Source organism: Petromyzon marinus, chromosome 7, assembly GCF_048934315.1.
Source record: "Petromyzon marinus isolate PM22_M1 ecotype Great Lakes invasive population chromosome 7, UKy_Petmar_22M1.pri1.0, whole genome shotgun sequence".
Taxonomy (NCBI): domain Eukaryota; kingdom Metazoa; phylum Chordata; class Hyperoartia; order Petromyzontiformes; family Petromyzontidae; genus Petromyzon; species Petromyzon marinus.
This window is the reverse complement of record NC_133673.1, coordinates 4,422,608-4,436,703: the sequence shown is the minus strand read 5'-3', so window position 1 is coordinate 4,436,703 and position 14,096 is coordinate 4,422,608. Positions and strand designations below refer to the sequence as shown.

General features: G+C 41.0%; 1 protein-coding gene across 1 annotated transcript in view; it reads left to right on the top strand.

Annotated features, from left to right (window-relative positions):
- Positions 1-9,490, top strand: part of METTL25 (methyltransferase like 25) — a 43,247-nt gene extending 33,757 nt beyond the window's left edge. Inside the window, exon 13 of the mRNA XM_032948791.2 lies at positions 1,111-9,490. Coding sequence (XP_032804682.2) covers positions 1,111-1,197 — 87 coding nt within the window. The 3' untranslated portion in view covers positions 1,198-9,490. The remainder of the gene's footprint in view (positions 1-1,110) is intronic.
- The last annotated feature ends 4,606 nt before the right edge of the window (positions 9,491-14,096 follow it).

The window sequence follows — 14,096 nt, the reverse complement described above, 5'->3', positions numbered from 1 at the left end:
AATTATAGACTGATCATTTCTTTGTCAGTGGGCAAACGTACAAAATCAGCAGGGGATCAATACTTTTTTCCCTCACTGTATCTGTCTTGCACAATCCTCGACGAGCTTTACGAAGCCTCACATTGGTAGCTGAAGCAGTTATATCAACACCTGCACTGGGGATTTAAAGGCTACATGTTGTCTTCTACAGCAGCCGCGTGCCTTAAGGGCACCTGCCCCATCATTCTAAAAGTCAGCCGTATGTGTATTGTGTGTGTTACGTGGCTAACTGGAACAGTGGGCTAATGATGCCCTTGTCAGGGCATCATTAGACCACAGACATCTTTGACTTGGATTCATTTCAGCCACCTACGATTTCGAGCAGAAGCACACTGGTATTTTCAGCCCTGTCGGCAACTGCACGAATGTGTGAATGTTTTGTCTCGTTCAGCTGTAACAGCTGTAATCTGCAAACATTATGCATACTCTGCCCATTAGGAACAGAGAAAGGACCCAGATTTTTGTTGCAGAGCATCATGGTTCAATTCCAGTGGCCACCCTGGTTATTACTGCGGGTGTTGTTAACCATTAAAAATAAGCCGTCTGCTTCACAGTGGATGTTACAGTTCCCGTTGCAAGTGTGGTAATAATGATAGCATTATTCATATTTTTTTGTGGTAATAAAATTAGCACCACCTTGTGCAATATCAATTGTAGGTTACCAATTGATAAACCAGCCTGCCATAGGAATGTGGTATGTCCACCTCTGGTTCAAGCCTGTTAATGAAGATGAGCACTGGTCCATGCTTTTTGAGCCTCGGAAATTAATTGGCTTTTGAATTTCTGTGCGATATTGTTGACATGCAACCAGACACTCTAGAAAAACATAAATGCACCGTTCAGCGGTGAAGAACGACACGCGAAGTAGTCGGCAGGAGGAAATTCGAACGGCCACATACATTGCGGAAAACATAAACAGACAACATACGGAAGAGTAAATGAATAACATTAAGAAGCTGACGCTATATTTATTTCTGTGCAGCTTTGTTATTTGTTGCCATGAGCTGTTGCGATACGAGAAAAGTCCAATGTGTACGTGGAATCCTTTTTTATCTGCTCGTGCGTTTGCAGGATTGTGTAAGCCAAGCAGCCCTGGTGCAGATGTTCCATCCGCTGACATCACCGCGCTGCTATGCACTCGTCGCTACCAGGCGGTGATATGACCTGTCCTTGGATCGGCGGCAGTGGGCCTTCACAGCAATATTTATAGTGAATGCATCAGCATATCGTAATGGACAAGCTACAACCTTGTATATATATTTATTTTATACACTTTTGTCTGGAACAAGTGCTTTTACTCATGGATTACCGCAGTGAAACGAATGTAATCGGTGTATAATGACCATCTTGTATGTTTATTTGTACAATTCTAAAGTTGTATGGTATTGCTTCGGAATTATTTTTAACATTTAAGGCACCAGGCTTGATGGAAGAAACCTATGTAAAGTCGTTTACAATAATATTGTTAAATAAATAATGCATATCTATAGCTGTGTCTAAATATTTTATATTGTGTACATGTTTTGCACTCGTACAACATGCTAAGTGATTTAGTACGTGTATACTAAGGGAAGTATATAGCGGCAATTGCTCAACATATTTAGCCCAGAAAACAGCAGCGCTGGGGAGACAAAGGCGGCCAAACATGGTGCTGGTCACCCACCCTATCAAATATAAATTGGCTCTTGCCTTGTGGTGGTTACTGTGACGTTCACTGGCAATTCAAATATTAACACTTACAAACAAAAGTTTTGGTACCCACTATTGGTCAGCAGGTGTCACCAAGGATCTGCAGTCTGTTTTTTTTTACACTAAACAGTGTTGGCTGACTTTTCACACATTATTTCACAACCACAAGGTTATACACGTGGTTATTTGAATGATGTTTACTGAACATTGTTTTTTGCTTTCTTTGTACAGAACATTTCACCACATAGTGTCAATGTAATTTTAGTGATGTAAAAATGTGATTCAGTTCATGTATACATGCATTACATTCATGACAGAATATTAAGCCCATCTACAGTACCTGTAACTGTGTAAAGATTTCACATTGTTCCAGTTGCCTTTATCACTAATTCATACAAGTGATTGCTTTATTAAAGTGTTCCTAATCTCTTAAATCAATCATGGTGTAAGATAACAATTTGTAATTGTACTTCTAATATAGGATAGTTTTGGTTGCATGCAGGTTTTCAAAATTGTTAATTTATTGCACTGGCAAAACTTATCTTGTGATCAGTGTAAAAGGATGTTAACATCCACTGCAGACCTCTTGGTCATTACATAGAATACACGGGGCACTTTGTTTTATGTATTTTTGTTACCAAACATAGAATTTAGTCGACGAATATGCATTTAATGTCCCTGCCTTCTGTAGGCTGAAATATCTCAGGAACAAATCGTCCAGGATAAGAGAAAAGTTTGTACTATGTTTTAAATGAATTTTCAGAGAATAGAAATGAAGTTCTCAAAAGCCATTTTCTCTATGAATCAAAGATTGCCTGCAATGTGCTCCCAATCAAAGAGAATAATGCCTCAATTCCGGCTCCCTGGGTTGTCGCTCTGACCTCTGCTCAAGTACACGCTGTGATTGGTTCCACATAACTCTTGGCGCCAGTCTTGCCTTCATGTACCGCAGTGCTGTGTCTACAAGGCTCCATGTGTAGTGTCACACCCACGGAGGGCATCGAGGTGACCTTGTTTCATTTTTAGTTGTGGGCTTCTCATTTCAATCGAAATGACATTCTTAATGTATTCTGACCCATTGGGTGAGAAACACGTTGCAACTAGGAATACGTTTCAGATTTCGTTTGTTTTTTCAAATATATTCTTTAATTTTTAGGCCCAATATAAAAATGTATGTTCTTGTTCTGATTGATTACATTTATATAATGCACTAAATGTAAACATTTTCATAATTTTGCAATGTTAAATGTTGAATTTTAAGTTTACCATGAAGTTCCATCGGTAAAAAATATTTTTTTTAGTTTTTATTTAAAAGCGTTTCAATGTAAAGAAAATGTGACATGTTACATAAAGAAGGATGTCACGTGGCTGCAATTTTGGTGAGAAAAATGTGAATGTGATGTCACCCAAGTGATGTGGCATTTTTGGATCCAAAACAATTAGATTATCTGAAATTATATCCAGGCCAGATTTTCATATATTTTCAGATTAATCTAAAAACTGTTTCGTGTGAAATGTCTCGAAGTGTTATATGACAACATGCAAACTCGCTGACGCAACTTTATAATAGCATTGTGTTAACTAGCTAGACTAATCCTTCATGCCTTCTTTGTTCCAACGATAGCCATAGCCCAACATTTTAACCTACAGCAGATGTTTACGATGATCTTCGAGAGGTTTTGTTGATCTGTGCTTGTACACAACTGTACATGCAGTCCCCTGTATTTACACGAGTATATTTATTTGAACAGGTGCTGCGGTAATCAGTGCATTTGACTTACTCCGGAAATTGGGACTTCAAAATCTGGTTGAGGGATACCTTTACCGATCAAGCTTCCATCACCATCAGCCATAATCTATCCACTGTTGGATGAAGGCCTCCCCAAGCCATTTCCATCTCTTACATTCCTGTAATGCAAAAATCCATACAGCATTGACATATGAGCTGATTTCATTGTTTCATTGATGGTTATGCTCGTAATGTTATTGATGCTGGTGGTGGTAATGATGGCGATGTATTGATGAGTGCTGGGTTATTCACTGTCTGGTTGACTAGTTCTGTATTCAGCTACATTATATTTATGATAATGCTGGTGATTGATGTGATGATGATGGTGATGATGATAATGATTTGCCCCGCGTCATTGCCATGACAGCGATACCTGTGATCGTGTGAACAACAGCAGTGACCTCGAAATTATGGCAATTCCAGTATCACTGTGATTCGTGGGCTTGTCCTGACCCAAAATGACCCTAAAGTGGACGGGTGTCATTCTTCCTATTACCTCCTATAGTCCGAGCTGTTGCATGGATAAGATAAGTAAGCCGGAAGTGGTGGAAAGTTCTTCCGATTATTTATCCATGCTTTTCCACATGGATAACAAGAGTCAAATGCACAGGCAAACACGGATAATAGGATCCGCACTGATCACCAACCCAAATCAAATCGGATAAGGGGACATACATTGCACATTACCTTCCTTTTAAAGTGAATGTTTCATTGCACTTTTATCCGGGTTAAATATATATACACTTTATATTTGTCACTCTTAAAACCACTGACGTAAATTTAACTGCCAAAACAGTTTGTTCAATGTAGAAAAGTCTTCGAACTCTCTAGTTAAAGATTTTTTTATACATGATTAATGCAATCTCACACTTTTAAATACGTGACGTTTCATGAACTTGCGAATAGTTGTATTAACATTGCGTAAGATACTTCCACACCGAGTATAATGTTTAAGTGCCAAATTAATATTTAATTAACTAACCAGCATATCTCGAGGTGCTTTGGTTTTTCAAAAAGGATGGCTTAAATTTGTGGCCAGTGTTCAAAGTTTTTATTTGTTTCATAAATCGTGATTTTATTCTTAAGAATCGCTCATGAATGTAATTCTCATCTGCAGCTGATGAAATGTGAAAGGGTTATATCGAAACTTTACATTCTTGCGTGTGCTGTTTTTGTTTGTTTTACACAAACTCATACGGACTTGAGAATTCTGGGATGGGAAAGCACCATGAAAACAGCAGCAGGGATTGTCTTTCAAGAAAAGCTCAAAAGGTCAACAGGAATTTTTTTTTATAAAAGCTGTCACATGGACAGAGTTTAAGAGGCTGGCAGTGCACCATTCCCGCAAATGTGACGCTAGATTTATTGTAGTGGCCTCTGGGAATGAAGGCCAAGCAGTAGGGAGCTAATTCTGTTCAATATCAAACGCTGCCTGTATGCCACAAAATTAAAACTTTGCATTTTACCAAATATTTCGCTGAAACTCTTTAGAGTGGGATATTGAAAGTACAACGTTTTGCAAATATTTCCAAATATAGTTAGCCACAATATAAATGAATCGTAATCCTTATGAACATGTTATAATTAGCAACACAATACACTTTCCCTGGATTAAGTACTGGAATTGGTATTAAACTATATGCTTGTGGACACGTAATCATAGATAATTAAAAACATTGATACCCATAAATAGGCCAACATGAAGATAAAGTGTACAGATTTATACTATCTCCTGTCTAGCATGTTAAACTTTCTCTAGGGTCCCATGAAATCATCCATGAATTCTGTAATGCCTTCCGACGTGCATGTGTCCTTGGAAGTAATTTATTTTAAATATTGTATGAATGCTTACTGCCTGCTATGACGTGAATCAGAAACATGGGCATTGATTAAGAAAATGGAATCGCAGCTAAAACCCTACCCAATGCAAAGGAGGTCCCATGAGCAATCGTCTTCAGGAAGACGATGAAGACGATTGCTTGTGTGGCGATCGAAACGTTTTGATCTATTATTTTTTCTACCAACGTGACTTTACCGAAAGAATCAGAGTATGGATTCCTGCAGTCACAAAAGCTTCAAATCAAGATTGAATGCATATATTATCAGAGTTTTTTTGCATTTTGACCACAAGTATTGTGGTTAATGCACACATGATTCCTTGCAAAAAATTTCAGTTTGGTGTTTTAACAACTTAACACCTGTTTTGTTGCCAGATAAAAGGGGAAGAACGTATTCTCATATTTTGGTACTGGCAAAGGAGGTCCCATGATGTCAATGCACCATTGTTCCCAACATGCATGTGTGTCCTGTGATATAGAGCTACAGCAGAATTACTATATATCTTCCACACGAATTGCACATTACGAAATGCTAAATATAAAATTCAGATTGGGCAAACTCTTGAGTTTGGATTGGAATTAACGAACCAAATTTCGATTCACTTTAGGTTCTTAAAAACATACATTTTTCTCATTGTTAAAATTTCAACTGCGTAAATTTCAGCGAGACTTCATACAATATTTCAGTTTAGGTAACCACTTTGACTGGACCTTTGTATATATACAGTACAGGAGTCAACTTAAAATAGTGAAGATATAAAAACTTAGTTCACTGCCCATGTAACAACGATTCCACGTGCGATGCCTGATGGCATGGGAGTGTGGCCATTGCATGGCAGTTTGGAAGACGTAGAAGGAGGGGTGGTGTCAGGGGGCGTGGAAAGGTCGTGTGGTGGAGGCGAAGACGTGTGTTGAGACAGGTGCCCCCCTTGTCCATTACACACAGAAGCCGGCTCCCCCGGTGAGGGCAAGGGGGGTAATTGAGGCCGTTCTGGGTATCGGGTGGCTTGAGCCGAGCAAAGGCTTTGATCTTTGCAATCTGACTGCCATCTCGACGTGCGGAGAACGCCCGCCATAAACATGATAGATGGGCGAATTGTGGACAGGAAGAAGAGTCTCGCAATTTACGAGGCATCCAGAGGGTTTGGGGGAGGGAGAACTTGAGTGCAAAACGAGGGTAGTAGGTACATTAAACAGAGGAAGCGTGTTATTACGCAGGCCGTTGTCCCATCGGACCATGCTCAATTTAGCACACGAAAAAAAGGGAACACTGTAAATCCTGCCCTGCGAGTGCACCACATGTGCGTTGAACGAGCAATGCCGTTCACAGATGACATACCTAATGGGGTCCTATGCGATCGCGGATGCCTGTATCGATCATTTAGTGACTGAAAAGTGTTCTGTCCTGCAATCCTGCATTGAGTGTTTTAGCAGATGTGTCAGCTTAACACACGCTGACCTTCTTTACTGCAGGGACAATGCCATCGCTTGCTTTTCACCTTTTTTGTGTTTAGTTTGTTGTCCTTCCCCCGCACCTCCGATTCGCACGGTTGGCTACGTACGGTGCGAAATAAGTTAAACATACATAACTTTGATAAAGTCAGTACACACAAGGATGCCCTCTAAGGGTAAACTATTATAACAATTGTGTAAAGGCTGTTTCAGGGGGGGGGGGGGGTGGCGGGCAAAGGTTGTTTCTAAAATCGTCCCCACCTCTCTGCCAACGACTCCGCACACCAACAACAACGTGGCAGCCACGGTCATTCGCGATGAAAACATCACCACACAACGCTGACGCGCCCTCAACAACACCAATGCCAGACCAGCGCTGATCCCTCGGGGTTCCCCAATGATTCCCTTCAACTAACACGACCGAGCAAAGCCAAATCTGGCCCCACCTGGCTCCCACCACGAATCATTTACACCCCTTAACTAACAGAACGCCGATCTCGGGAGATCCAACCCCCCAGCCTCACCTTCCCGTGCCCCTCGTCCCACCAACAACAGCAGTCATCGGCCACTAATTGTGCCAGGCTAGGTGCACTTTAGGCCGTGTGAAGTGTGGAAGGCTCCCTGATAGGCCCTGCTGGCACCACGGATGTTTCTCTGGATGAGTGTCCTCAGGAGAGAGAGTGGGCCTCTCCAACCTTGCGTTTGTGGAAATGTCCACAATCGGATGGAGGCCACATATAGGAGAAGAGCAGCACCCAGCGCTCACTTTGTTGTCGAAAAGTGTGTCTATCGCTCTGGATTTCAAGTTGAAAATCGGTTTTCCTGGAATGATCCTGCTTGTGAGGCAATTTTATTTGGGAAATCTGTAAGTGCCGTTTTTTTATAAGTTGCATAATAATGCAGGACTCAAAACTGCATGTGCATGTAGTTCTCTCCTCATTTGGTATTGTGAGACCTTCCCACGATATGTCCTGGTGTTTTTTTGTACCGTAGAGGTGGCAACCCCGACCACAGCCCGTTTTACTTTAAGCCAAATGTCTCCCACTTTCAGGATTGCATATCACTTCTCATCAATACCCATATTAGTAACGGCATGAACATTAATGAACGCGTGTAAAACCTTAAGCTCGAAAGGAATGCTAATGCATTTTTTACCTTTTTACGTCTATTATAACATAAGTGGCATTTACAAGCTGTTCAGAATGTGGTTCAAGGCAATGCTGAATGCTAAATAGTTTTGTGAAGTGAATCCACGTTCTTGTCATTCTCAATTTGGTTGGGCGTTTCGTCTTAATTATAAAATGTTGCTAAACATAATAAGCTGTCAAATTCATCGGCCGAACTTTCCGGCCTGCCAACGTTATTATGTATTGCCGCCAACATTATAGCTGAGTGTACATTCAAATATTTCCATCATATGGGTGGCAGGATGGCGCAGTCTCAACACCGGTGGTTCACAACAAGAAGTCCCTGGGATCAATTCCTGACTCGGACGCCTTCCTCTGTGGAGTTTGGATGCCCCCCCCACCTCCTTTTCTCCCATGGGTCTCCTTTGGGTTCTCCAGTTTCTTCCCAAAGTTCAAGATGATACAATGTCACTGGTATTGGTCAAACATCTGAATGCTGAAAACGTACCTGTAAATGACTCAATTGAGATTACACAGACATCAACATTAGCCCAAATCGAAGAACTTGACAAAACTTTGCTGAAAATAGTCTTGAGACTCAATGAAGCCTTCCTCAGTTCACAAGCGTCGTAATGCATATTCATCGAATGTTTAACGCTGACAGTTTTAATTATTCAGAAATCATATATAGTTAAATAACACTGGCTACTTAATTTAAACTACAAAAACTAAACTATTTTTTTTTACCAGACAAGGCCACTGAGCTATTGAGCTCTTTTCAGAAGCGATCTGGCCACAAATGATAGCTCAACGAAGTGGCTTATCATGTGGAAATGTTTAGCAACCAAATACTCTAAACGCATGTTTCTAAACGTGAAGGGGAAAAAAAAATCCATGTAACCACGGGGAGAACGTGCAAACTCCAAATATGCAGGCGTCAGGGTCGGGATCAAACCCACGACTTCCTGTATGCCAGGCAAGGTAGTTAACATCTTGCCACCGACTTCCTGGTGGTCCCAGTGGTCCTGCTAGTGGTGGCCCTCGTGATTGCCTCTGATGGCCTTTATGGTTCTGCGGCCCTGGTGATCCTTCCGGTGGCCCTGGTTTTGGTGGTGACATTCCCAGTAATCCTGCTGGTGTTGACACTACTCTCCAGTAGTGGTCCTGGTGGAGTTTCCTGTGGTCTCGATGATGGTCCTGGGTGGCCCCACCGGCGGTCCTTATATTCATGAAAGTCCAGAGGGCTCGGTGCGACAGGTGGCGGTCTGGATGGTACAGTTGGTCCGCAATGGTCGAAGGTAATAATGGTGGCACCTGAGCAGCAGTCACGTCTGTCTCCACAGATGACTCACTCAGAATTCAGTACTGTAGGCATAGAGGTTAGTGACAATGTTGCCCTGTTTGCATTTGTCCACATATTTCTTGTGCGTGATAAGGAAAATGCACGAACATACATGGAAAAATAGGATCCACCAGTACTGTATTCCTTTTCACTGTGTATATGTTTAAAGTGTTACTCGGACTTTTTAATTAATGATAAATTAAATCTAAACTTGTTCGTGTCTGCGTGAAGTGATTTTTTTCAATCTGCAAAAGCTCCAATGTTTCCAATTTTATGCAAATTGTATTTTTAACCTAAAAGAGCTGGTAATATACAACAGACTGATTTTTTTCTTTTAAATGCAATTTTCTGCACAAGCAATGTTAACTTAAAGCAAATGTGAATCCGGGCTCCCTGCAGATTTCTTTAGACCTCTATTTAAAATTAAATGAATCACTTTTGTCTTCATGTTTTGCTTTGTTAACGATGGAAATTAAAAGTAAAAAAAAACTGAGCAACAAAGCAATGAATATGAAACATGTTCTCAAGTGTACTCACATCTGCCCAGCAGATTTCCACGAGTGATGCAAGCAATGGCTTGACATAATTAGGACTTTCTCCAAGATGTTATGGCTGCACAACGTTCTGACGTTTACACTTGCAAAGGGCTGCCCACGTTTGTAAAAGTGACTGAAGGTAACTCATAAGAGTCACTGTTAGTTGTGTAAGCACGTGCGCTGTGATGTGCTTGGCTTTTCATTGTAAAGGCTAAATGCCAAATGTCGTTACAGCTGTGCGTAGGCCTTGTGGAAAATCATTAACTCCTCCAACATATTCCATTGTTAAGTTCAAGAAAGTTGTTTATATTTGTAGTGATGTCTGCTTTAAATATACACAAACATTATCCAAAAATGTTTACAATGACATATCTGTGAAATAAAGAGTCGCACGCACTTATTTGCTGTTCACTATACTGGAGTATCTAACGGGCATATGAACGTATTGGCGGTACACCGGTGCGTGGTATATGAAAAACAATTTTTAGCAATAATTATATATATTCGCGACATTCGGAAACCCCGAACAGAAAATTTAGAGGTGCGTCAAAATCAGTTCTCATGGTGTCGAAGCACTCGGAAGACGAATGTCATGAGCAGCTGAACATGATGCTTCACACAGCCTCTTCCCATATAGCAACCCAGCCTGGTTTTGACTCAATCTAGATTTGCAGTTTTCGTGACTGCAGGGATCCATACTCTTTGGTTATTTCGGTAAAATCACGTAGGTATAACATTTATTTTATTTTATACCTACGTAACTTTACCGAAAAACTAATTTTAAAATGTATTTTATACCTACGTGACTCTACCGAAAGAACCAAATAGTACGTTTTGACTCGTGCCTTAAACTTGGCCGGACGGTTCCTTGATTCATATCCGGAATCGTTTCTTGGCGGACGGTGGCATCAAAAGATTTTGACTCGTGTCACGTGGTCGAATGGAAAAGCGGCTGTAAGTCTTGCCGTACTATCCATCGGCGGGTCAACACGACGACGAAGATGATGATGCTCGAGTCTCACCTCAGGCTCGTAAGTCAACGCCAAGGGAGCTGCTGCTTCTGCTGTTGCTCAAAGCCCAACCAAATGGCGTGGTCTCGACCCAATTAAAGTCAAACTCGATGACAGGGTCAATTACAGACTGATAAACAAAATTTCAGATTCAAATTTTAATTTTAGAATTTTCTGAGGACCGATGTGTTATGCTGCACCGGTGTACCGCCAATACGTCCATATGCTAACCCCACAGTTGGAAGATTGTCAGTTCATATCCCAGTAAAGGTTTGATTCAGCCCGTTATACCTTTGGAGCCAATAAAATAGGTACTCCTCTGTGAGAACACAAAAATACCTATATACTTATCCCAATGACAAGGAACAAAAACTTAAAATTGCAAAAGCTTGTATAGATGTATGCTTGAAATTACATTGAGAGACAGAAAGAGGAACACATGGATTACAGAACATACACAGTATGTATATACATGCAGTCATCGACTTAAGAACGCCCGACTTACGAACGCCCATACTTACGAAACGAGCTTCCATGGATTTTTTTTATCAAATCAACTTAAAACGCGAGGTCGCAATTGCAAACTGAACCGTGGAGCTATTTTGTTCAGAGGAGCCATCCTCTGCGAGATGGAATGAGCCGGCTCGCTCAGGGAGTGTTTGTGTGTGTGCGCGCGCACGTGTGTGTGTGTACAATTGTGGGGAGCGGTAGTGTAGCGGTTAGCGCGCTGCGCTATGAATCTGGCGACTCGGGTTCGATTCCCGCTCACGGCCAACACCAGTGACGATTATCTGAACCGGTCCCGGGCCTCCCCTAGGTCGACTCAGCCTCAAATGAGTACCTGGTGCGGTGTGTAAACATCGCCACTGGGGAGACAAAGGCGGTCGGGCGTGGTGCTGGCTACCCACCCCCTCGTGTGCCGATCCGGCCTTCATAGGTGCTCGCTAACAGCACTTGCCCCTACAGTCTGTTAAGGCTATACGGGGGATCTTTGTCTTTGTACAATTGTGTCGACTCATTACCCCCCCTTCTCACGACAGGCTAGCATCAGTGAAAAATAAACCAGTTTTTTAAATATATATAAATATTACTCTATGCTTTATTTACTATAGCGTATTGTTTACAGTGTTACATGCAAATGTACAATATTTCTTATTAGTTATGAGTTTAACAATCCTTCCGTGTTTGCTGAACTATAACATTTCATAACACTGACGGTATGGGCATTTACATACAGGAACACCTCTTACTTTCGTCTGGTTCGGGACAAGAGCATGGACGAATTTGACGTCAAAGCAGAGCCTTTATTTATCCTTGCTCAGTAAGTTTGAGTATATCAAACGTTTCTTTCAAATTGAGAACCTTATGGGTTATTTTAGCTTTACTATCACCACACTTAGGACCCATCATGAATATATTAAAGCACAAAAATTTAGTGTTTTGCAGTAATCACAAAAATTTGCATAGTATGAATAGTGTACACGTGTTTTATAATCACGAAAATAACTATGAACACTGTAGTATTATACTTGTATCACAGAAATAATTTAATTGTTTACAGTATGGGTGTATTGCAGTAAATCTGAAACTTGCAAGCGAAAAGCAGACCGCGGACGTGATATTCACTGCATCAATGCGTGTGCAATTTGTAAGGGCGCGGTGACAGACTTATTTCATTTTAAGATTATAATCCCTTGTTCATCACGACGTCCTTTTTACTTTGATGTCTCAACAGCGTGACGGAGATCACGTGACGTGATGACGTGAGGGTTCTGCCTTTGTAGTGAGGGTTGTGAGTTGACGCTGAGGAGGGGGGAGGAGGCGCCTCGCCCCTCATGTGGAGTGACGTCACCCGCTAATTATTAATTAGGGGGGCTGTTCGATGTGGAGTGACGGCACATGCTCATGATTATTAATGAGGGGAGCGGGTGCTCCATGTGGAGTGACGTCACCCACTCATGATTGTTAAGGAGCGGGGGTCCATGTGGAGGACGTCACCTGTTCATGGTTATTAATGAGGGGGGCTGGTCGAAATGGATTGACGTCACGCACGGGACACACAGACATTCTTGGCTCATTAGAGTAGTAAATGCTCACTGAACGACTTCTATTCAAAGACTGAACGAAAAATATGATGCATGGCAAGAACGTCGTGGAAGGTTTGGGATGAAATCGGACGAAAGAGGAAAGCCACGTGGACTAAATTTGACACGTGGTTATAATTGAAATTTGACACGTGGTTATAATTGAAATTTGACACGTGGTTATAATTGAAATTTGACACGTGGTTATAATTGAAATTTGACATGTGGTTATAGTTGCAAACGGCCGAAAGAGCGAAGCGACGAAAGTGGACGAAAGTCAAGGAATCGCTGTAGCCCATTATTGTGTTCCGCCCTTACGAACGAGTCTCAGGTCACCAATTAGGTTCGTAACCCGAGGACTGCCCAATGTTGAAATTATTTTGCACCGTACGTAGCCAACCATTCTAATAGACTGGTTAAAGATATACCTCAAACATTGCTAGAAGGGATGATGGCCGGTGGTCAAGGATAGACAGAATCAGAATATTTATGCTGGAGGAATCCGATGAGTTATGAAGCTCTTTTTCACAGATCTTCAGAATGGGCAGATTTGCAAGTTACAGCAACAACAAAAATAGTAATTGAGTGGCAGCCAAGGAATGGAGTGCACCCAAAAGCATGTACACAGAGTGGAATGTTAAATAAGACAGTTTGAGCTTCTGCACACATAATTCAATTTATTTGTAAGATAACATATATCATATGCAGCAAGCAAAGAATGTCATATTGATATGTATGAAAAACACTCACTGAAATTGTATATGTTATGTGTTAACGTGTTTATTGGAAAGTATTACCAGTAACCAAAACACATTTCCATCACAAATCTTTTTTCAAGGCTGCGTTATTTTTTATTAACATCAAATAAATCATTCGTTACGTCACAGAATCGCTATTTAACAAAAATAAAAATTTGCCATAAATGCAAACCAATATAAAACGCTTGTATAACCTCATTACAAATCTGAAACAATTGTTTGTATATTTCTTAAATGATAAAATGTATATATTCCTCACCAGAAAAAAAATGTTTTACGAACTACACTTTGAAAAAACTTTACAATAATTTCCATAGCATATAAACATAGCAGTTATACCACAATTAAATTCTGGCAGTTGGTCAATTGCATTTTTAAATGCTTGCAATCAGTGGTAGTGTAAATGTTTTGCACACTTCACAATTCTCATGC